General features: G+C 37.7%; 1 protein-coding gene across 5 annotated transcripts in view; it reads right to left on the reverse strand.

Annotated features, from left to right (window-relative positions):
* Nucleotides 1-23,756, reverse strand: part of NLGN1 (neuroligin 1) — a gene marked incomplete at both ends in the record, with an annotated part of 512,046 nt that extends 488,290 nt beyond the window's left edge. For 2 of the 5 annotated variants that reach the window (XM_081329057.1, XM_081329056.1), the window contains one exon: nucleotides 23,261-23,753. In XM_081329057.1, coding sequence (XP_081185183.1) covers nucleotides 23,261-23,753 — 493 coding nt within the window. Of the gene's footprint in view, nucleotides 1-22,741; nucleotides 22,802-23,260 lie in introns of all 5 variants that reach the window. The other 3 variants (XM_081329055.1, XM_081329058.1, XM_081329059.1) reach the window with 3 other exon arrangements.
* Between the last annotated feature and the right edge of the window lie 338 nt (nucleotides 23,757-24,094).

Below are 24,094 nucleotides of genomic sequence, written 5' to 3' on the forward strand. Positions count from 1 at the left end.
CCCTATTTATCTCCTTTTTCCCTACGGGATGTGCTGTTTCTTTTCTGATTTTCTGTTAAGGGTCATTGTTATTTTCCCATCTTTTCTAAGGTATACTACATAAATAGCTGCCACAGTGGGGAAAAAAACCCATCCTGGCACAGATGTTAGTCTGGATTTGATGTTTTCTTCCAGGAGAGAAGAAAAAAGATTTATGATTTTGCCATAATATTTGCAGCCAGTTCTCTAGCTATGGTAATATTTTTGATATTTTCATGAAAATAAAGTGCATAGCTGTAAAAGGATTCTGAGTTCACCCATATTAAGGATTTCTGCAATGTGCTCCAAACACTTCATTTTCACCTACAATTATGTTATAATTACAGTTTTTAATGAAATAATTATAGGTACACACAGCAGATGCATAGATATAATTATGGTAATGGTATAAATACCTGATTTTCAGTGAACACTTACTTGCAAGAAGCCTCTTAAAATGGGCAAAATGTCATTTACAGAAGTTTCTCAGTCATAACATGATTTCTTCCTATTAAATTTCTTGCATATCTTCCCCTCCCCAACTCACTATCAAATAAAATACCGTGTTCCTGAAATCAGATGGCAAATGATTTCTCAGTGCCTCAGTTTTATGCCTATCAGAATTGCACATCTGGGGCCAAACTCATTTGATCCAGCTCTATCTATTCTCAAAGCAACTCTATAAATTAGGTGACACACAAAAAAGGCATTTTCACGTATTATGGCAACTTCTTGATTTTCTTGACCATGGGCTATTCAATTAGTTCAACTGGCTGGGTTCACACCCTAAATCAGCCACACTGACTGGATTTGCAGAGTGTAAGGCAGTTTGCTTAACCATGGTTTATTGAATGTACCATAATTGGATGGTTTCATGCATCATCCCACATCATAAATCAATGTTGACAAATGATTGGATTTTCACAACATGACAGGCAAAAGCAAAGCAAACTCTTCTACGGTTTAGCACAACAGAATATCACTCTAAGTGTCATCCCTTCAGTAGGGATTGGGGGATTTCCCAAATTCTAATATGAGACACTAGAACAACCATCTTCATTCTCACAACAATTCATTCTCAGGCAACTGTCTTTTCTATAAACCTGAAACCCATGCACCAACCTTCTTATTGTTCTTCCACTGGATGGCTCAGTTCTTCCTCCCCTGGTGCTACTTGCTTGTTTATTTGTTTGTTTGTTGTTTCCTGACTTCATTGTTTTTACAAATAACTCAAGGAGGTCAACACATTCTATATCCTATTTTATTTTCCTGCCTCCATCCTCTTCCTAAAACATAAGGTAGCTGAATGTCTGAGCTGATTCTCAGTCATCCAGGTTATGGCTGTCCCAAAGATGCTTTTTTCAAAAAGCAACTGGACTTTGTTTTCCCTTGGAAATGTTTCATTTCTCACCCAATAGAAGAGAGTTCTGAAGAAGCTTCTTGGATGAGAAGCGAAACATGAGAAGGTTCTACATTTAGGCAACAGAAACCAAATGCACAAGTATAGTAAAGGTGGTAATTTGCTCAACAGTAGTAACTGTGAGAGGGATCTTGGAGTCCTAGTGGAAAATCACTTAAATATGAGCCAGCAGTGTGCTGCAGCTGCCAAAATAGCCAACACAGTGCTAGGCTGAGTTAACAGAGAGATAGGATCAAGATCACATGAAGTGTTAATGCCACTTTACAATGCCTTGGTAAGGCCACACTTGGAATATTGCATCCAGTTTTGGTCACCACGATATAAAAAAGATGTTGAGATTCTAGAGAGAGTACAGAGAATAGCAACAAAGATTATTAGGGGACTGGAGGCTAAAACATATAAGGCATGGTTGCTGGAATTGGGTATGTCTAGTTTAATGAAGAGAAGGATGACGGGGGACATGATAGCAGTGTTCCAATATCTCAGGGGTTGCCACAAAGAAGCAGTAGTCAAGCTATTCTCCAAAGCACCTGAAGGCAGGACAAGAAGAAACAGATGGAAACTAACCAAAGAGAGAAGCAACCTAGAACTAAGAAGAAATTTTCTGACAGTTAGAAAAATTAATCAGTGGAACAACCTGCCCCTAGAAGCTGTGAATGCTCCAACAGGGGAAGTTTTTAAGAAGAGACTGGACAGCCATTTGTCTGAAATGGTATAAGGTTTCCTGCCTGAGCAGGGGGTTGGACTAGATGACCTCCAAGGTCCTTTCCAACATTATTATTATTATTATTGATCATTGCACAGTCAGCCAGATGTTCAGACTGGATTTGGCATTTTTGTCTACCTATTGAGTCCTTACCAAGGACCTGGGATAGGCAGATGTGGATGTTTGATGGTATTATAGATATCGTCGCAGGATGGAAGCAGTTCCTAGTAAGGCCGCCTTTTGCAATTGACTAATGGCAAATTTGTCAATACCAAGGGTGTCCCAAGTGGTGCTCCAGTTGTTTTGAGATTGCACCCAAGGCGCCTATTACTATTGGTACTACCCTTGCTTGCCTTTGCCACAGTCTTTCTATTTCTATTTGTAGGTCTTTGTATTTTGTTATCTTCTCCAGTTCTTTCTCGTCTATTCTGCTGTCTCCAGGCACTACCACATCCACTATCCAGACTTTTTTCTCTTTCTTATCGACAATGGTTAAGTACGGGGTGTTATGTTGCAGGTCCTTGTCTGTTTGAATTCTGAAGTCCCAGAACAGTTTAACTTTATCATTGTTGTTGTTGTTATCATCATCATCTTCAAGAAAAAACACAGTCCAGTTGCCTTTTGAAAAAAACATATTTGGGATGAGGTGGTCTTTATAAGTCCTATTTCATTTTTTAATTTTATTTCTTAAATTTATATGCCACCCATCCCATTATCACCCAATGTATCTAATGCTCTGTGTTCCACAGCAGGGTAAGGATTTTCCAATCCCCTTGACTCCAAATAGTCTAGCCATGCCTGTACATAATTGTCACCCCAGACAGATTATTATATCAGATTCTCTAACACTAACATGAGGAAAAGGGAGATTCCCACGCACTGTTCAGCCAGTAAAATTTGAGCATCCTAATTCCTACTTAGTTCCAGTCAAGCTTCCTGATAAACGTATCTAGTCAGTGTCAGAGAGCCCTCAGGAATAAAAAGCATTACATGGGAAATACTGCAAAATCCGTGGTAATGGTAGTACTTTAAAACTGTTACCATCTGTTCTCTACCTATTAGTACTGTGATCCTTTACCCAGAAGACATGTATTACATCTTTTTGTACTTCCTGCATATTCTTTAAGACAATATCCATACATAAAGGTAAAAAAAAAGACCAACCCATCTCCATTATGACTGTCTTCTGCTATCAATTATAATCAGTACCAACCTTCCCTTGAAATGCTAACGGAGGGAACCGCACATAATACAACCCCAAATGAGATAATTAATGTTCTAAAAGACAAAAGCAATATTAAAAACATGCTTGATAAGATTGAGAAGTGGCTGGAAAGAACACCGCGAGATTTAATAGAGATGTGGGGAAAAAAGCATCAATTGCCATGGTATAGGATGGAAAATTGCTTGCTTGGTATATGAAAGTAATTTTTTTGAATTCTGGTTGATCATAAGCTTAATAGGAAGGCTGCAAAAGGGTGAATATAATTTTAGACTGCATCAAAGAAATACGATTTCCAAAACATGGGAAGTAATTATTCCATTTTATGCTACATTAGGCAGATCCTACTTCAACTATTTTGGGCTCCGCTACATTTTAAGGAAGATTTCATACAAATTGGAACAGGTGCAAAGAATAGTCAAGGGGATTGGAAATTGTGTCCCAAAATAAAAGCAGATGACACAGTGGAGACATTATGAATCCTCCAGAAGAACATGTCCTGTTTACTGCTGTCTAAAAATGCAGAACACAGAATAACGGCCTTAATTTATACAATGGCAAATTCCTCTTCAATGATACAGAAAACATTCGAGGCCTAAGCACAAACCTTAGTAAAGGAATCTGGGAAATTTAACAGAATAACACAGCTAGAAGGGACCTTGGAGGTCTTGTAGTCTAACCCACTGCTCAAGCAGGAAACCCTATAACATTTCAAACAAATGGCTGTCTAATCTCTTCTCAAAAACCTCCAGTGTTGGAGCATCCACAACTTCTGAAGGGAAGTCATTCCACTGATTAATTGCTCTCACTTCAGGAATTTTTTCTTTAGTTCTAGATCAAGTTCTCTCCTTGATTAATTTCCATCCGTTGCTTCTTGTTCTGCCTTCAGGTGCTTTGGAGAATGGGTTGACTCCCTCTTCTTTCGGGCAGCCCCTGAGATATTGGAACAGTTCTATCATGTCACTTGTCAAAGTCTTGCCAATGAAATTATGCAGGTATGGGAAAAGAAATGTACATTCTTCCTGTGGTTATTTTTTTTAAAAAGTCCCTTTGTTTGTTTACATATGAATCTCGATACCAGGGAAAGGAATTTTGGCCTTGCCATACAGTTCAGACTGCTGCAAATTACTGACCATTGATATTGCTCATCGGAATTTGGCTGGGAAGGATGCAAATTGCGATCATATGACTGTAAGATACTGCAAGTGTTGTGAATGCAAACCAGTTGCCAAGTGCCAATTTTTTTTCAGAAGCCATCATAACTTTGGACTGTTGTTAATTGAATGGGCATAGGTCAAAGACTATCTGTATAACTAATACAGGAAGAGGCTTCTAGCACTTTTTCAGCCTAACGTATTTTATTAGAAGGAATAAATCTGAAAATATGCCATGAGACACTTTTTGATTTTTAGCTACCATAGACTAACTCCGCTCTCTTCATGCAACATATATTAATATTGTAATAGGTAAATGTGGAAGAAACTGCGAAGAGAGAGGAAGCCACATGAAAACAGAAATATGAAACCTACACTGAAAAGGGCTAGCCAAATGCTATTTATTTATAAAGAAAGGCAATTAGTAGGTTATTAACATTTTAATAATTGAGACATTCTCAGATAAATGGATTATTAAAATATCCAAGCCATATTCCTCAGCATATTTAAATTATTCAGTGCTTTGCTCAATGAACAGACTTGAATAAAATTAAATTTTGACACTGTTTTATTGGCATGGGACATAAAACAAAGGTTAGATGTACATAAATAAAAATGAACAATGATTGGATATAGACATCAGGCACACTGGAAGACTTATTTAATCATAATATAATGTAATCAATCTGCTGGCAGTGCTTACATGTTCTTGCACAAAATGACTGGTGCAGTACAGTGTTCAAAACTCCGTGTTTTCTTACTGGTGAAGTCTTTTAAACACAGACTGTATACTCCAAAACCATCACAAACAATGGCTCTATCCTACGATTTGCAGCAGTTACAAATAGGACATATTCTACATTTGGATAACATGTTTAACCAATAATACAATATAGACAGCCGCTTGATACCCTCACCATTACCATTTCTCAGAACAGAAATAAAGAAAAATAAGTGGGATATGGCCAGGTTAAATTTGGTGAAAAGCCATATCGATGGTTAACTGTGTCATGTGAATGCATCCTAGCTTTGAATCAAAGACATGCTTTAAATAGCAATTCTGGAAAAAGCCAACAGACATTTAAGAATATAAATCTAGGATTTTCAGATGCTAATAATAAGCTTGCATATCAAAACTTTGTAAAAAATAAATCACAACCCTGCAAATACTGGGTGGGGAATTCTGGGAGTTGAAATCTTAAAGTTGCCAAGGTTGGCAAACATTGTCTTAGATGATAGAGACAGAAAAACAGAGTGGAAAGGACCTTGGAGGTCTTCCAATCCAATCACCTGCTCAAGCAGGAGAACCTATACCATGCCAGACAAGTGACTGTTCAGTCTCTTCTTAAAAGCCTCCAGTGATGGAGCACCCACAACTTCTGAAGGCAAGCTGTTCCAGTGGTTGACTGTTCTCACTACTGGGAAGTTTCTCCTTAGTTCTAGGTTGGACCTTTCCTTGATTATTCTCTATCCATTGTTTCTTCTCTTTCATTCTGGTGTTTTTGGAAAATAGGTTGACCCCCTCTTCTTTGGGGCAGCCTCTCAAATATTGGAACACTATTATCATGTCACCCCTAGTCCTTCTTTTCATTAGACTAGACAAACACAATTCCTGCAAGCGTTCTTCAAATGTTTTACCCTTCAGCCCCCAGATATTTCCCTAATACAAATGAACGTCTTACTTGCATAGGAGTATCAATTAACATTCTACAGCTGATTAACGGTTTCTGAGTTCTTAAAATAATGCTTTGGGTCTTTTCTTGCTGTGAGCACAGGCAGCTCACAGCAAGTCAATTGAGAAGCCGATTGTTATGTAAGAAAACCAGTTGGATTAAAAATATATGCTGAGGTAGGCAAAGGATTATATCCAGTGTTAAGCACACACTTCTCCAGATGAGAAGAATTTGTGTTCCTGCTTCCAAAGCACACATTGTCTTCCAGTCTATTCCAAGGACGTTGAAGAAGTGGGACTATTAATAATTTGTTCCACTTGTGAAGCAGCACCCACAAGCAGAATATTATCTTTTCGTCCAACTGTCAGAGACACAATAAAATAGATCCATCAAAATTATTGGGGCTTAAGGATGGCAAGATGACTTTATTTCAATTATTTTGTTTGAAAGGTAAAATCTTTGTTTGAATTGAAGTTGACTTTTGATGACTTCATGGACAAGTGGCTTTCAAGCGCCACCTTGATTTTATTTAGATGTCCCTGTGCAATCTACAGTTCAGCAAATCTAATCTTGCTTAGTTTTTCAAGATCTGCCAAGATTGGCTAGTGGTGCCTCCTAGATTAATCTGTTCTGCAATAAATTTTCTTCAAATTAAATCTAGCCTTTTCCCCGAATTAAGGCAATTGAGATAGTAAAGGATCCAGATTGGATCCCAACCTTCTCTCTCCATCTTCTTCCCTACCCCCTCTCTCCCCCCTCTCCCTCTAAACACACACACAGACACACACACAAACACAGAACATTCTTATTTCTCAAGGACTCCTTTTTCTGATAGGCATTAAGATTGCAGTTTTGACACAGCTCAAAGTGAAGTTATGAAACCAATAAAGCAAAGCACATATTCATTCTTAAGACTTCATTCTCAAACATGAATTTAGTACAGACAGAAAAGATGAATGACTTTTCATATGTAGCACCTGGCAGCCGACCCAACAAGTTGTTACTTTTACAAGAAAGATCACACTACAAAGAATGGTAATTTTGAAACGTTTTGTTACTTGAAAAATGTAAGCTTCTCATATTGTTTGGAAAAAGCTGCTGATACTAACAGCTTTAGATTAAAAAATGTAATGTTCTGTACTAGATAATGTTTGGCTCATTATCTGACTGGGTGTATTACTAGTTGAAAAGCTGTATGGGAAATATGAAAGGTATTTAAATGGTATAAGGAAAAGAAAAAAAAAGAACTGACAAAATGATCTGAAACCTAACTAATGCAAACGACAGTGCATTTGATGCAGCACTCGTGTAGATTATGAGGTCAAATTATTTTAAATGACCTTCCAGAATGAATTTGGCTTCAGGGCTGAAGAACATGTAACCATCTGTTGTATACAGGTAGTCCTCAGTTAATGACAGCAATTGAGACCAGACTTGCCTTCATTACGTACTGTGGTCATAAAGTGCAATGTCATGTGACTGAGCCACTTAGCAATGGTCACATCCATTGCAATCCCGGTCCTCATTGTTAATTGAGGACCAAGCAGCTCACGTGTCTGCAACTTTCTGCCAGCTTCCCCAATGAACTTGCTGCAAGAAGCCAGCAGGGAATGTCACAAAGGCTAAAATATACAAAGGACGGTTACAGGAATTGGGTATGTCTAGTTTAATGAAAAGAAGGACTAGGGGAAACATGATAGCAGTGTTCCAATATTTGAGGGGCTCCTACAAAAACAAGGGTCAAACTATTTTCCAAACAACCAAAAGGCAAGGCGCAAAAAAAAAACAATGGTTGGAAACTAACCAAGGAGAGAAGCAACCTAGAACTAAGGGGAAATTTCCTAAAAAGTGAGAACAATCAACCAATGGAACAGCTTGCCTTCAGAAGTTGTGGGGGCTCAAAAAGAGCCTGGACAACCATTTATCTGAAATGGTATAGGGCAGGGGTCTTCAAACTTGGCTCTTTTGTGACTTGTGGACTTCAACTCCCAGAATTCCTCAGCCAGACACACTGGCTGAGGAATTCTGGGAGTTGAAGTCCACAAGTCATAAAAGGGCCAAGTTTGAAGACCCCGGTATAGGGTCTCCTGCTTGAGTAGGGAATTGGACTAGAAGACCTCCAAGGTCCCTTCCAACTCTATTATTCTATGTTCCATCATGTGACTTTGGGATGCTGCAACAGCCAGAACTCAGAACCAGTCATAATGACCAGTTGTTCACTGTAAATCTGAATTATTTTTGAATAAGAGGTCATTAAACGACAACCACATATACTGTCAATAATAGATAATACAGACAAATCCCACAGTAATAAATGATAGAAATGCTGTGAAACTGAAGGAACGTTTTATCACATTTGGTGGATATATAAAAAAAAACCCTGAATACTGCACATACATAATACAATGTAGACAATTTTGGAATTTAAATTGGAAATGAAGCCACCCTTCCTTAATTAGGTATAATTAACAAGAATCATATTAATTTAATGAGACATGCTGGTAGAAAGATGCAATTCCGATGTATCAAATTGGTAGATGGTCCTAAACATTCTCTGGCTGAAACTGATGAAGTAGCAATCCGTAATTCTTACGTCAAACAGAACCATTATGTATACCGTTGTTTAAACAAAGCTAGGAATAGTTTGCCATAAGCAGCCCTGCTCAATCTTGAAAATGCCATTCAGATTATTGACATATATTTAAGAACATTCTCAGAAAATACAGATTGTCTACAATCAATAGATGATGGGCTATAATCGAGCATTTTAGTGACATTATAACAATGCATTAATTGCTTCACTGAAATTTATACTTTTCAAGCCCAGGTCAAAATAGTGGACTTTAATATATAAATTGGCAATAGAGAGATAAGAGTAAATATCAACAAAGACTCTTCTCCTCTCCCAATAAACTAGAGAAGACTAATAATTATCTGTATACATCTGTATACGTCTCTTGTATTAAAAATAAGAAATAAGGCCAATGCATCAAAAGTTCCAGTAATCTTTAAAATTACTGTTACCACAGCATCAGGAAACCTCTATTGTTCCTGACAAATAATTATACAAATATAATGATCAAATTGGCAAGAGGGAAATATTTTTTAGATGTCAGCAACGTACAAATCCAAAGTTTCAAGGCAACATTTTCAAAAGTGGTTGACCATTGCCTCTGTTTTAGGGATGAATGGATGTGACTGGCCTGAGGTCATCCAACTGGTTTTTTATGCCTAAATCAGGAGTGGAACTCAGTTTTCTTTATTCTTAGTGCAATGCCTTAACTCATATAAAACAGCTGGCTATGGTTTCAATTTAGGTAAAGGTAAAGTTTCCCCCGCACATACGTGCTAGTCGTTTCTGACTCTAGGGGCCGGTGCTCATCTCCGTTTCAAAGCCGAAGAGCCAGTGTTTGTCCAAGGACGTCTCCGTGGTCATGTGGCCGGCATGACTAGACGCCAAAGGCGCACAGAACGCTGTTACCTTCCCACCGTAGTGGTCCCTATTTTTCTACTTGCATTTTTTACGTGCTTTCGAACTGCTAGGTTGGCAGAAGCTGGGATGAGTAACAGGCGCTCACTCTGCTACGCGGCACTCGGGATTCGACCCACCAAACTGCTGACCTTCTGATCGACAAGCTCAGCGTCCTAACCCACTGAGCCACCGCGTCCCGGTTTCAATTTATCCATCATTAAAACAATGAATGAACTCAAGCCAATTATACAGGAAGCTGTAACATAAATAAGAATTTAAATGCCCTAATATTAAAGACGTTAAACCATGCTATCAAACTAACACACTTGAATTGTCTACATGACAGCCAAACAACAAAATATTGCCTGTCTATTCTTGGATCTTCAGCAAAAGACGGCAAGGAACAGAGCACCAATCCCATCAGACAGAAAAGGAAGAAAACCAGAATGAAGCCATCTGGTTTTGGACATTAAATGAGGACATTAAAAAAGGATGCTCTACTGGTGTACATTACCACAAACACTAACTTTGCTTATGCTAAAGACACACTGCATTATTACTACTTTCCTGCAGCTAAAGTAATACAGTACATAACACCTGGTTTAAATAGAAAAATCTCCAGCCACACATGCAGATGGAACTCTTTATTGGGATCCACTTAGGTTTTCAAAAACTCTGTGAGGACATTAGCTCATTGTTTAAAGTTTCTATGGTCCAGGAATGCATACTTGGTAGCTGCAGTTTTCCTCTGCACCATGCTTTGGAGCAGGGGTCCCCAACCCCCAATCCGTGGCATGCCAGCAACCAGTCTGGACAAACAAGCAAAGCCCCATCCGTGGGATGCAGACAACACACAAAACCATGCAGAAAAATCTCTCTCCATGTAACTCAGACATGTCAAACTTGTGATGTCACGTGACATCGTGTGACGTATCGGAGCTTTTTCCCCATTGCCAGCAATGCAGTGGACACAGTTTCATCATGACATGTTTTTTTTTTAAATCCCATTTATACCCTGCCCTTCTTCGAAGACTCAGGGCGGCTTACAATTTAAGCACAAACCAATGTGCTTAGCAATAGCCTTCATTCTATGTATATGCCTGCTTATTAGGGCTTTTGGCCCCCCACAAGCAGCATTATTACAAAGTCAGCTTATTGCCCCCAACAATCTGGGTCCTCATTTTACCTACCTCGGAAGGATGGAAGGCTGAGTCAACCTTGAGCCTGGTGGGACTCGAACCTGCACTAATTGCAGGCAGCTGGTGTTACTTAAGGAGGCATTAGCCCACTGCTCCACCAAGGCTCCTTATCATGTCCAGACCATGGGCCAGCAGTTTGACACCCCTGTGTAACTGGTCCCTCGTACCCAAAAAGTTGGGGACCTCTGCTTTATAGGTTGCCTAAAGCATCTGGTTCAATACTGTCACCAAACTATTTAAAACGTTCATAAAATTAGATGTATTTTTATTGTGGTTCTACACAGACTGTCTTTGTCCTAGTTTCATCCTTTTCAGAGAATGTAATCTGAGCTCACCACACAAAGCCAACTGCAACATGGTTCAAGAACAGGCGTGTACCTCTCCTATAACGCAATACAACCCAGGTTTCTATCAGATTCACAATGAGACACTGTGAAAAGTTTTATATCCAAATATATTTTATTCTTTATACTGTTTCCATCTTCCCTTAAAATATTAACAGAATCCACAATGATCTCAGAATCAGTGTCTACAAGTTAATCAAATAAGCAAACTTGCTCAAACCCCAAAATAAGTTGCCCAGACCTAATCCACATATCAAAGGATAAGGTCTGCAAACACAAATAGAGTTAATTAAATTACCAGCAGAACTGTATGTTCACAAGAACACATACACACACACACACACACACACACACACACACAACACACACACATGTCCCTCAGCACAGAGACACTTCCACACCCCGGACAAGCTCCCCCTATAAAAATTTGCCACTGTACCCCATGTCTCTAGCAGCCTGCTCCTAAAAGCAAACTGTTTTGCCTTTAGGAATAAATATTTCTTCTTTCCCCATAGCTGTCTGGATCTCATTTTTATTTATACTTGCACAACCCCGGCTCATATTTGAACCCCAAATTATTCTTCTGACAATACAAACAGAAGTTACAATTGTAACTTTGCTTATCCTTCAAAAACTACTAAAGTATCTTCTCCCTTTTACTGTATAATCATAACAAAACAGTGCAGAAATTTGAGAAAGTGATTGCCTCAAGGTTTCCAAGCTTGGAAAAGCAGGTCTCCTTAGATTAATATTGGATGAGTTCACACAACACGTTTCCTAAGGCCAGGTAATGACCTAGTAGTTGCTTTCACACATCATGGTATATTTGGTGTCTATTGTTCTTGATTAATTTGAGGGGACTGATGTACAAACTCAGTCTGTTTGATTAGTATGCTTCAACATATTACACAAATTCAAAAATAATGTAAAGAAAACAAATTAGGTGTGTTGTGTGTTGTGAAAACACAGCTTCTCAATCTACTCTGCCAGCATCTATCAGAATCCAATTCAGAATGTCACACATGGGAGAAAGTAAAAAAGAGCCATTCCTAAATTCAATACTAATTTTCACACATTTTGGGTTCTTCCAGATGAAGTTTGGGGGGGGGGAAACTATACTGATTAAATTTAACTTTGATTATGATTTCTGAGCCAGCAATGTAGCTATGTGCAGTAGCAATGCAGAAGACTATCGTTATTCCAAGGAGTTTAATGGTATATTTTTATGTCTCAGTCTTGTTAAAAAATGCCTAGAGATATGGAACTCATTCTGAGCTAACCTGTTTGTCTTTTTACTCTGGTTTATGGAATAAAAGAAAAGGGGGTGGGGAAACTTCACATAGCTGTAAATCTGTGAAAATCTCAAATTTTCAATTCCCAATGCAAAGTCAAAATCAGATCTTGCAATCTCATGACCACAGAAACAGGCCCAAGAAGTCATGGTGCCAGATTTTAATAAAATCCCTAGTACTACCCTTTAAGTTAGGATGCATAGAATCTAGAATTGGGTATTATGGAAACTAGCCACCTAGACATCTCTGCTGTCATTATTAAAGAGCTCCTGACAACTTTGGTATCAATTTGCCTAGTAGTTACGCTTTTTATGTTACGCTTTTAAATCTGTTTCCTTGAGTTAATAATAAAGCTTAAAATCCCATTATGCGTTAATGTGCTTATTGTCTTTTGATCCAAAATAACCAATTGCTGGGCACCTGATCACTGCCTTGACACCTAGCAAAAAAACAAAACAAAACAGCTAATTGTCATACCATCCAGTCCACACTTAATTAACAGGCTAATATGAATGTGATAAAGTATTTAATGGATTTCCATCGGACCTTCTGTTTATAGCATATAGTACAATGCTCATATAAACCTCTTCAATAATCTGTCTTTTTGCACAGCAGGGTGAATTTCTTTTGATATAAGCATGCATGTTATAATAATGCATGCACAAAATTCCTGCCAGTTGCTGCTGCACATATTACTTCCATAAGAATCATTGAATATAGTGTAGAAAGAGCCAACATAGAGTACACTAACTAAACACCTCCAATAGCTGCCATCATTTAAGAATAAGGCATTAATTACTTGGAAATAATGAAATTTCATATGTATCCTCTCATCTAAAACCAAGATGAAACGTGTTTCACACTTATCACAGCAACAATCCAGTTACAGTTCTTTTATTTATTTTTTATTTTTTATTTTTTTTTATTCTTCTTTTATTTTATTTTTTTCATTAATTAAAGAACACATAATGGATTCTAGGTGAAGCAACATAGCCAAACCAGAATGAAGATGGTATTTCATGCTATTATGCCATAAATGTGATTATTCTTAGCTAAGCCTTAAAATAGACAGCACACTTTATTTCCCCGTACAGCTCAACGAACCAAAGACCAGTTAGCAAATATTCAGCATAGCATTATATAGATTCAAAAAGTTAGAAGAACATTTTGAAGTCAAACTTCTTCATTGCTCTACAGTCCAAATTCAGCAACTACAGTATTTAACTACAGACATTACTCTGTGTGTATGTTTGTGTGTAAAACTGATCAAAATATAAAGTGAAAATAAAGATTGTGGGAAAGGAGAATTGAAAAATTAACTTCCAACTGTTTTCAGCCTCAACTTTTTACATTTGCATACTTAGGATATACCAGCCATTTCTACAACAACTAACATCAGCAAATCCCAAAATCAGAATTTAACAGAATAACATAGTTGGAAGGGACCTTGGAGGTCTTCTAGTCCAACCCCTTGCTCAGGCAGGAAACCCTATACCATTTCAGACAAATGGCTGACCAATTTCACTTTTTTCTGTCTCAAGCACAAATTCTAAAAGGAGTTTCCAAGTAGAAACAAAATTGGATTTGTTCTTTCTTTGATTAAAGCAGTTAATTTGGCTCAGTGGGTTAGGACGCTGAGCTTGTCGATCAGAAGGTCGGCAGTTTGGCAGGTCGAATCCCGAGTGCCGTGTAGCAGAGTGAGCGCCTGTTACTCATCCCAGCTTCTGCCAACCTAGCAGTTCGAAAGCACGTAAAAACGCAAGTAGAAAAATAGGGACCACTACGGTGGGAAGGTAACAGCGTTCCGTGCACCTTTGGCATCTAGTCATGCCGGCCACATGACCACGGAGACGTCCTCGGACAAGCGCTGGCTCTTCGGCTTTGAAACGGAGATGAGCAACGGCCCCTAGAATCGAAAACGACTAGCACGCATGTGCTGGGGAACCTTTACCTTTACCTTTACCTTTACAACTATAGATATCTCTTTTATCAACTTGCGGATATCCCTGATGCTTTGGGGCATTAAAATGTGATTGGCTTTTATCACTTGAAAAATGATAAAACCTCACCTCTTTATTTATGACTATGTGAAATCAATACTTAGTAATAGGAGGCAAAAGTCACTCAGCTAATTACACATGCTTGATAAACAGCAGAACACCAAACGCGGCTGCAATGCACATTAGTTGAGGCACGTAAATTGCTGCAGTCATTTTTGTACAAAGTGGACGGAATGAGGCAAGGTGGGTATTGTTCCAAAGAGTCTCCTGATTTCCCTCAACACACATTGTTCTGGTCATCTGCAAACCTCAAAGGCAATAAATGGCATTTTCATAATCCCGCACACAAAGAAAGGACTGCAGGAAAATTAAGTCTCCTAGAAATAAATTGAACTTATTATCCTTGCAGAACCAGCCAGAGCTCAGTTAAGACCAGTGCCTCTGAAGCTACAGCTGGCCATATTTATAAGAATATGGCATTTTAAAATGTATTAATACCATCAGAAAACCTCAGGGTGGCCACAACTTTCTCTAAACATTTTTATTCATGAGTCTAAAGCAGCTTATGCTAGGCTGAAGGCGGGCCAAGAGCAGCTGCAGGGTACCTACCTACAAGGCTGCAGTTTTTAAAATTTATTTTCATTGCATTAAATGCTAAAAAAAGGGAAAAAGGGCAAAACACGCACACACAAAAATAATACTTATGGTAAAATATACATTGTCCAAGAAAGAGCGCACAAAGAGTGCTTTAATTAAAACAAAGTAAAAGAAATACAAGAAAAACCTAACTGTCTTGCTTAATAACAGAAATTCTGATCACAAATTTAGTCATTAGTCAAGGACTGCTTGCACTTGTCTATACAAAATCTACATCAATAAACAATCTGCTCATAAGTGGCAAATGCAATCAGCTCTTCAGTCCATTGAACAGATGAAGCCATACACTTATCTTTTACAAGATTGCAACTAATGCTTCCATTACAACCAATAACTGCTGCAATCAGTCTTACCATGTGAGGTTCTCCTTAAGTCTATCTTAGAAACCCAGTGAGAGGATCACATATCTAATTATGCCATGTGTTAGAAGTTAAAGCTGTGGCAACATGAAATGCACAGTATTATCAGGACAGATTGATGTAAAGAAGAACAGACTTGGAAGGGACTTTGGAAGTCTAGTCCAGCTCCCTGCTCAAGCAGGAAGCCCTATACCAGGGGTAGGCAACCTTGGCTCTTTTATGACTCATGGACTTCAACTCCCTGACTCAGGAATTCTGGGAGTTGAAGTCCATGAGTCATAAAAGTCATTTACCGGTTGAGCTCTGGATGGCTCCTGACCTTCGCTCTTTCCGCCGTGACCTGAAAACTCACCTATTTGAACAAGCCAGCCTGGTCTGATGGGCTTGGGGTATTTTAATTGTAATTTTAATTAACTTTTTACTGCAATTGGGCTATTCTATTTAATTCTCATTTTATTTTTTGTATATTGTATTTTTATTGCATTTTATTGCCCTGTACACCGCCCTGAGTCCTTCGGGAGAAGGGCGGTATAGAAATAAAATAAAATAAAATAAATAAATAAATAAATAAATAAATAAATAAATAAATAAATAAATAAATAAATAAATAAATAAATAAATAAAAGAGCCGAGGTTGCCTACCCCTGCCCTATACCATTTCTTCTTAAAACCCTCCGGTGTTAGGGCTCCACTGTTCAGCATAAAAGTACAGAATGTTAAGAGGCATCCAAAAAAAAACTCCATCTCTGAATCTACAGAGAGCTGCAGAAAGTCATCTAAGGATATTGGGCTGTTATCCCCAAGATGCTTTTTCATGAGGTAACTGGACTTCCTTGTTTTTTCTTTGATGACATTTCACTTGTCATCCAAGAAGCTTCTTCAGCTCGGACTGGATGGTGTGGAATGGAGTTTGATCCAGTCCCAGCTGAAGAAGCTTCTTGGATGAGAAGCGAAACATCCAGTTGCCTTGTGAAAAAGCATCTTTGGGATAACTATGACCTGGATGACTGTGAATCTCCATAGATACTGGGCTGTTACTGGAAGTGATGGGAAGCCTAACAGTATTCTCAATCCTAACCTATTCAGTTAGGTTAGGACCGAGGCCAATTAGGGGATACAGATGAAAATAGGGAAAAAACCCACTTCCTTCTCTTGTTCCCAGTCTTAATTTTTTTTAAAAAAATATTTACAAAGCTGTTATTAATATTTTGCTGCATCTGCAAATGTGATACCAAATAGCCAGCCATCAAGTAATAGCAAACAGAATGGGACAACTCACCACAGCCAAACCACTGTGGCCAACTCAATCACAGCCGAACTCGCTGCAGGACAATTTAACAAATCAATCAATCAATCAATCTATCTATCTATCTATCTATCTATCTATCTATCTATCTATCTATCTATCTATTTATTTATTTAAATCCCATTTATATCCCTCCCTTCTCCGAAGACTCAGGGCGGCTTACAATTTAAAGCACAAATCAATGTGCTTAGCAATAGCCTTCATTCTATGTATATGCCTGCTTATTATTAGGGCTTTCGCTTCCCCCCCAAGCGGCATTATTACAAAGTCAGCTTATTGCCCCCAACAATCTGGGTCCTCATTTTACCTACCTCGGAAGGATGGAAGTCTGAGTCAACCTTGAAATTATTTTAATTTTTGTCATTCACATTTCATTCTATCCCTCATTTTGCATCCTTTCTTTGATGATTCTATTCCACCATTCTTTTGATATTAGTGTAACTCTTGCCTTGCAGTGAGTGGGCCGTGACGAGTTGGCTGTGGCGAATTGTCATGGACCTTAAATAAAACCTGGGGTGGTAGGAAATGCTTAAGTCTACTAACCTTGATTCAGTCAATGACCAACACAGAGTAATCAGATAGACAAATAGAAAGTACAGAGCTATAATCCTGGAGCAAAAACATTTCAAGTGGAAAAACGAAGCAGCATAATAGGATATTATCATACTAAAAGTGTAACTCTGACACCAGAGTTATTCTCAAGAATGCAATATTTTTAACATTAAGCTATCATCTAGCATACCATAGAAATAAAACCAGCACAAACTAATTTAAAAAAACTATATAAGATAATGGCTGGCTGACCACATATCAAATGTTATAGAATAATAGTTTCTCTTATTGGCTAGTTTACTGTAATCATTTTTCTTAGAAAAAAATAAAAGACAACTCTGAAAAAGGTCAAATTTGAAAGAGTTCATAAGAATAAAAGAATTTTAAAAAATCTTAATTCAAGAGCAAAGCCAAGAAAAATGTTACAAAAACGCACATTCTAATAAAATGTGGTGTCGAAGATAAAATAGAATATGTAAAAAAATTTTTTTTAAAAAAAGATTAAATTTCTCTATTTTTCACATGAATGTGAAAGACTGCATTATGTGGTACCATTTATACAATAAAAGTTAAATGATCAAAATACAGGTGGCTCTCAACGTACAGAAGTTTATTTAGTGACTGTTTGAATTTGTAACAGCACTGAAAAAAGTGACTTATGACCGTTTTTCACACTTACGACCATTGCAACATCCTTTTGGTCACATGATCAGAATTCAGATGCTTGGCATCTGACTCATATCTGTGACAGTTGTCATGTCCTGGGATCATGTGATCATCTTTTGACAAGCAAAGAATGGGGAAGCCAGATTCATTTAACCACTGTGTTACTAACTTAACAACTGCAGTAATTCACTTAACAACTGTGGCAAGAAAGGTCATAAATGGGGCAAAATTTACTTAACTGTCTCACTTAGCAACAGGAAATTTCAGATGAATGGTGGTTGAGGACCACCTGAAAAGGACAAAATGAGCACATTTATTTGAAGCACAAATAAATTGAAAGGAGAAGCTTTGTGAAATAAAAGATTGTCCTTTATATTAAAGAATGTATGGTCACTGTAAGCTACTAAGATAGTTCCTCCATTTTGGCAGCATAATAGAACACCACATAATGTAATGGAAGTGGGAGATTCTGGAATAACTGAAATGTCATTTATCATTTGGACTTTTTGCCACAGATACCAGCAGACCTTTAGTACCACTGTTTTAAACCAGAGAGAGGGCTCTAGTGACATCTGCCCATAGGTTCCCCCATATCTGAATGGTGACATTTTCCCACAGAGGAGTTTCCAGATCTGACTAAGAGTTCATCCAAGACAGTATGGGCTCATCTCACCCTCTAATGTGCCTGTATATCAACCGTATACATATTAATTCTATATGTAAAGTCAATCAGTGTTTGTAGCAACATGGAGAGTTCCTGTCTTCAGGAAAAGGATTTCAATTCAGTCAGTTGTCAAGTCTGAAGCAAAGTTTTGATGGTCTGACAATTATTGCTTCTCAGCTTGCCAATGAACTTGGGTGAAGGGAAAGGGATTGGAATGCAGACTTCAAAAGATCAAGAAAGCAGATCATGAGAACCAAGGACAGTTTACCAGGTGTCTGGCCAGACCCAAAGACACTTTCTCATAACAATATTTTTCCACCTAATTGGGCAATGTGACCTGATCAAGAAGGGGGAGGGGAATTCTATATTTTTACTACCGTATATAGGATTGGGGATTTGCCAGAGCTGGTTTTCCTTGCATGTGTGCCGAAATGCTGTACTCAATAAAGTTTTACATTAAGAGTTTGGAAAGCCTCGAAAGTGTTTACTTGGTTGGGTTCATCAGTTGGAACCTTGACATCAGTATTCCCTGCACATTGAGGATCTGTATGTGTGGTATGGAGAAAGGAGGTAGATTCTGAGGCAAGTTTATTTATTTATTTATTTATTTATTTATTTATTTATTTATTTATTTATTTATTTATTTATTTAATTGGATTTATATACTGCCCTTTCCTGAAGGACTCAGGGCAGTTTACAGGGTATTTAAAACAAAGATCGATACAAAAGTTAAAAACAATTTAAAAAGATTAAATCAATCCCTAAAAATAAAAACCCCAATTAAAATTCTCAGCCTGGGCCGGAAAGTTCAAAGAGCCAGGTCTTCAGGTCCCGGCAAAATGAATGAAGGTCGGGGGCAGTCCTAAGCTCCACGGGCAGCTGGTTCCAGAGGACAGGCGCACCCACTGAGAAGGCCCTCCCCCTGGGTGTTATCCGCCGGCAATCTATTTATGTGTATAAATGTGAAACAATAATGGAGCTTCAGACTGCCCCTGACCTTCGCTCGTTTCGCCGGGACTTAAAAACCTGGTTGTTTGAATTGTCTGGCCTGGACTGAGGGATTTTAAATTTTAAATTATTTTAATTAAATTAAATTAAATTTAAAATTTTAATTTTTCCTGTTATTATTAATTGTGGGCTTGTACTAATTTAATTTCATTTTATTCTCTTTTTTGTACTGTTTTAACTGCCCTGTGAACCGCCCTGAGTCCTTCGGGAATAGAGCGGTATATAAATTCAACTAATAATAATAATAATAACCCAGTTTAGAAGAATCGTCACATGTTGCTCTTGTTTTGGGACCTGAGATCAGTGTTACAGACTGAAGTTTCTATTATCTGCAACTACAATACACTCTGTGAACTGTTGGGGAGGGTCTGCTTTCACCTTCTTTCTCTCACACATAATGTCTTGACTGAGTTCCATCTTACTCCTATGAAATGCACCCTCTACCCTCTGGGAATCCATATCCAAGGGATTCTAATCAGGCTTCTAAAGAAGAGTTGGAAACAAAGGAATATGTCTAATTCAGGATAAGGATAGCAGAACAGCTGGTTTACACAATTGTTTAAATTGTTAAACATTGCACAGAATTTAGATAAACTTGCTAATCTCTTCAAAAGTTTTAACCACAGCTTGTTTTTATGACTCAGCTCATTGCAAAGCCCGGCCTGTTTAGTTAGTTTATGATTCAATGTACTGTACAAATCTAGAAAATAGGCTAATTCAAGTAATAGGTATATTGTATGTGATATAGCTCTCTATAGACTCTACTAGTTAAGAAAGAAAGTGCAAATTAAGATATGGTCTAGTAACTGTAGCAATGCTGAAAGAATGAGGGGAATAATCAATTTCCATTCTCGTTTCTAGATCCATTTTTTTACTTTCTTAACAGAAGAACAATTTTAAAGCAGAGAGCAGGAAGGGTCTTTGAATCAAATATGGAATATTTTTCCCTTCTGTTCTCTACAAATTTTTTAAGTGTACAATCCAAAGGTAATTGTATTAATCTTACATCATTGTTATACTGAGTCTTGGTGGAGCAGTGGGCTAATGCCTCCTTAAGTAACACCAGCTGCCTGCAATTAGTGCAGGTTTGCATCCCACCAGGCTCAAGGTTGACTCAGCCTTCCATCCTTCCAAGGTAGGTAAAATGAGGACCCAGATTGTTGGGGGCAATAAGCTGACTTAATAAAGTAATAATGCCGCTTGAGATGGAGCCGAAAACCCTAATAAGCAGGCATATACATAGAATGAAGGCTATTGCTAAGCACATTGATTTGTGCTTTAAATTGTAAGCCGCCCTGAGTCTTCGGAGAAGGGCGGGATATAAATGGGATTAAAATAAAATAAATAAATAGAATAAATAATGTTTAATTTTAATTAGTAAACAAGCAAACACTTTTAGCTCTTAATGTTGGAACAGCACTTTCAAATGTTACACAATGCAGAACATATTATGGCGCCTGACCAGCTTTGAACATGCTTATAATTGTTTTTAATGAGATGACTATGTAGCTATATTCTACATTGTTCATCTCTAACTTGCTTCAGATTTCTCCACCTTATGCACAAAGTAAAATTTACTGACATACTTTTCAAACATGTAAAAAAGGAATCAATTTGGAAAATTATTTAAGGTGTTAGAAGCTATGGCTTATGAAGTAATGAATCTATGTATTCATCTTCCTTGGATAGTGTACTATCATTAACTAATTGTAGTATTAGGTACCGTTATGTCTCACTTCAAACTTTAGCTTAGTGGTGGTTAACAAACTACAAAACAAGCAATATGATTAATATAAACCAGAATTTTCTTACTGAAGGCAATTCATGATAAAGACGAATTAAGGAATACTATTTTCTTTCAGAGTTATTCACAGCTTCATAAACCAATCACCTAAACTGTATCAATACAAATGGAAAACTCATGAACTTTCAGTTCAACTCAAATGTCGTTTCCATTTTTAATATTCACGAAATTTAAAGTAGCAAAAGCTATGGGTGTTTCCAGAACCATTGATTTGAGAAATAAAATTGAAAGACATCATTTTTTTCACTAACTAGATTTGCAAAGCAAAGAAAGAAAACAATCACAAAATAGCAACTTATGTGAATGACTACCTTGTCAAAGTTATAATTATATTGGAGATAGTTGAAGAATGTACTGTTGTCACCAAGTTTTAATTGAATACTCAGGTTTCTAACTGATTACCAGAATACTTTGTTTTGGTAAACAGTCACTTAGGACAGCAAAGCTAAACAAAATAGAAAATACAAGGGACAACAAATTCAAAATCTTCACTATAAGTCCTCAAAACAACAACAACAACCTAATCTGAAAACATTTGTCAATTGATGATACTCCAATATATCTCCATCTGTGATATCCAAAAGAAAACTGCATATTACTAGAAGTATAAATCCAATATGAAGTGTCATGTACAAAACTGTTTTGGTCCAAATGATATGAAACAATAAACCTGATAAACAAAGTAATTACTGCACAATCCATACTTTTTCTTCTGCCAGGAGAAAGTAACTATAATTCTCTCTGGAAACAGCATTCTGTCTTTTAATCAAATAGCAGGGAGGGAAAGAGAGTAATTTTACACAGCAACTACAAAAATTGTCTCTGTTGCACTCAAGGGAGTCAAGGCTATAAAGGCTTCAGTTCATTAAACTCTCTACTCAGTCACTGGCTCTAGACATGAAAAACATGCATTACCACTGAACTCCACTTCTTTATTGGATGAATATGCAAACAACTCTCCAATCCACTGTGCATTAATGCTTCAGAAAGGGAAAGGAATGTTTGTTTAATTCTCTTGTTTTTAAAACATTTGTCCTATTTCGCTGGTTTCCAACCCTATTAATTACAAACAATTTCTTCTTTCTGTACCACCACCATCAACAGCAACCACCTAATTTTCTTTTAAGATGTGCTTTGCTGACGTTCCTCCCTATGGTTTGAACAATTCAGGTGTTTGTGTTTTTTTTTCAACCCAGGTTTCGTTTGTGTCCACTTTTATACATACCTCCTTTTCTACAAATTTTCTTGCCGGGTTTTCTGGCACATTCCTTGGATATTCTTTTGACTGAAAAATGAATAGAATACTAGAAAATAACATGGAGCTCCATGATAGACGGCAGGAGCATGCAATACCATTAGCTTCAATATGGCCTGCTTATTTTTATGTACTGTTTGAGCGCAGAAGAATCTCCTCCTTGCCTATCCATGCAATGGATCAAGATGTTGATGCATCTTTCTCAGGAGTCGATGGGAATGAGAATTAGGTACCAACTTTGACCTAAGGATAAACGTGCTGAAAAGGAGTCTGGACTAAGAAAAAAAAGGACAGCATTGGCTAAGAACTGATGCATACATAGAAAAAGCCACATGCACACAGGTTAAAAAAAAACAACGAGGGAAAGAAATTTGCATGCAGACAGAAAAAGCCGTGCTGGCTACCAGTACACATGGTTTCGTTGTTTAAAGAAATATCAAACAGAAAAGTAAACAAAAGTTTCCCCTGCTCCTTAAATAAATAACTCACCATCTTCAGTTGGGACATATATATTCAAATAGAGGCAGTCTTCATTCTGATCTTGTACGAAAGTAGAAACTATATCCAAGTTATTAGTAAACCAAACAGGGAGCATGACTTCCGGTAACCTGCCCTCAATGATGTTTTGAGGACATACTGGTGCAAATTGTGTTGCATTTTTGATGTCCGGCCAGGGAGAAGGTGGCTCAGGAGGTTGAAATCGGTGTTCCCCAATAGGTGGGGCAGCGTAAGGAACTCCAAGAAACTCGATCACTGGCCCCAAAATTTCATTGTTCAATTCCTTCTTCATCCCCCTCAGCTTTCCAAAATTGGTGGTCACCACGGGGTCAAGATCATCCAACTTTTGGGATGACACTGCAGCTGTGTGAATCAAGAACCCAAGAATGCAAAAAGTAAATGTGACATCCAATCCCATGTGCAACAAATGAGCTTGTGTTGCTCTCCACACACAGTTCAGCCATACAGATATTGGAAAAGCCATGGTCCCACATCAGTTGTACATCTATGGTTAAAACAATGTGAATTTGTATCCAGCAAGGCAGAAAGGAGGGTTTTCCCCCTCACAAGAATCAGAAAAATCCAAAATCAAATAAGTCTGAGAATACCCAAAAGGCTCTTTGTAAGGTATCTTCCAGTGATTTCATTCTTGCTGATATAGCATCTTCAGAGTCCTATTTATCAGGCTACGTTCAATTGACAATTCAGTTTTCCACTGTAGCAAGATGAAGAGAACATCCATTTAATACAGATTCCTCACTTATAAATCAATTCCAGTTAACTTCAGGTCTATAGCCTGGAGAAAATGAAAAATAAATCATTAGT

This window comes from Vipera berus (genome assembly GCF_964194415.1).
Source record: "Vipera berus genome assembly, chromosome: 5".
NCBI lineage: Eukaryota > Metazoa > Chordata > Lepidosauria > Squamata > Viperidae > Vipera > Vipera berus.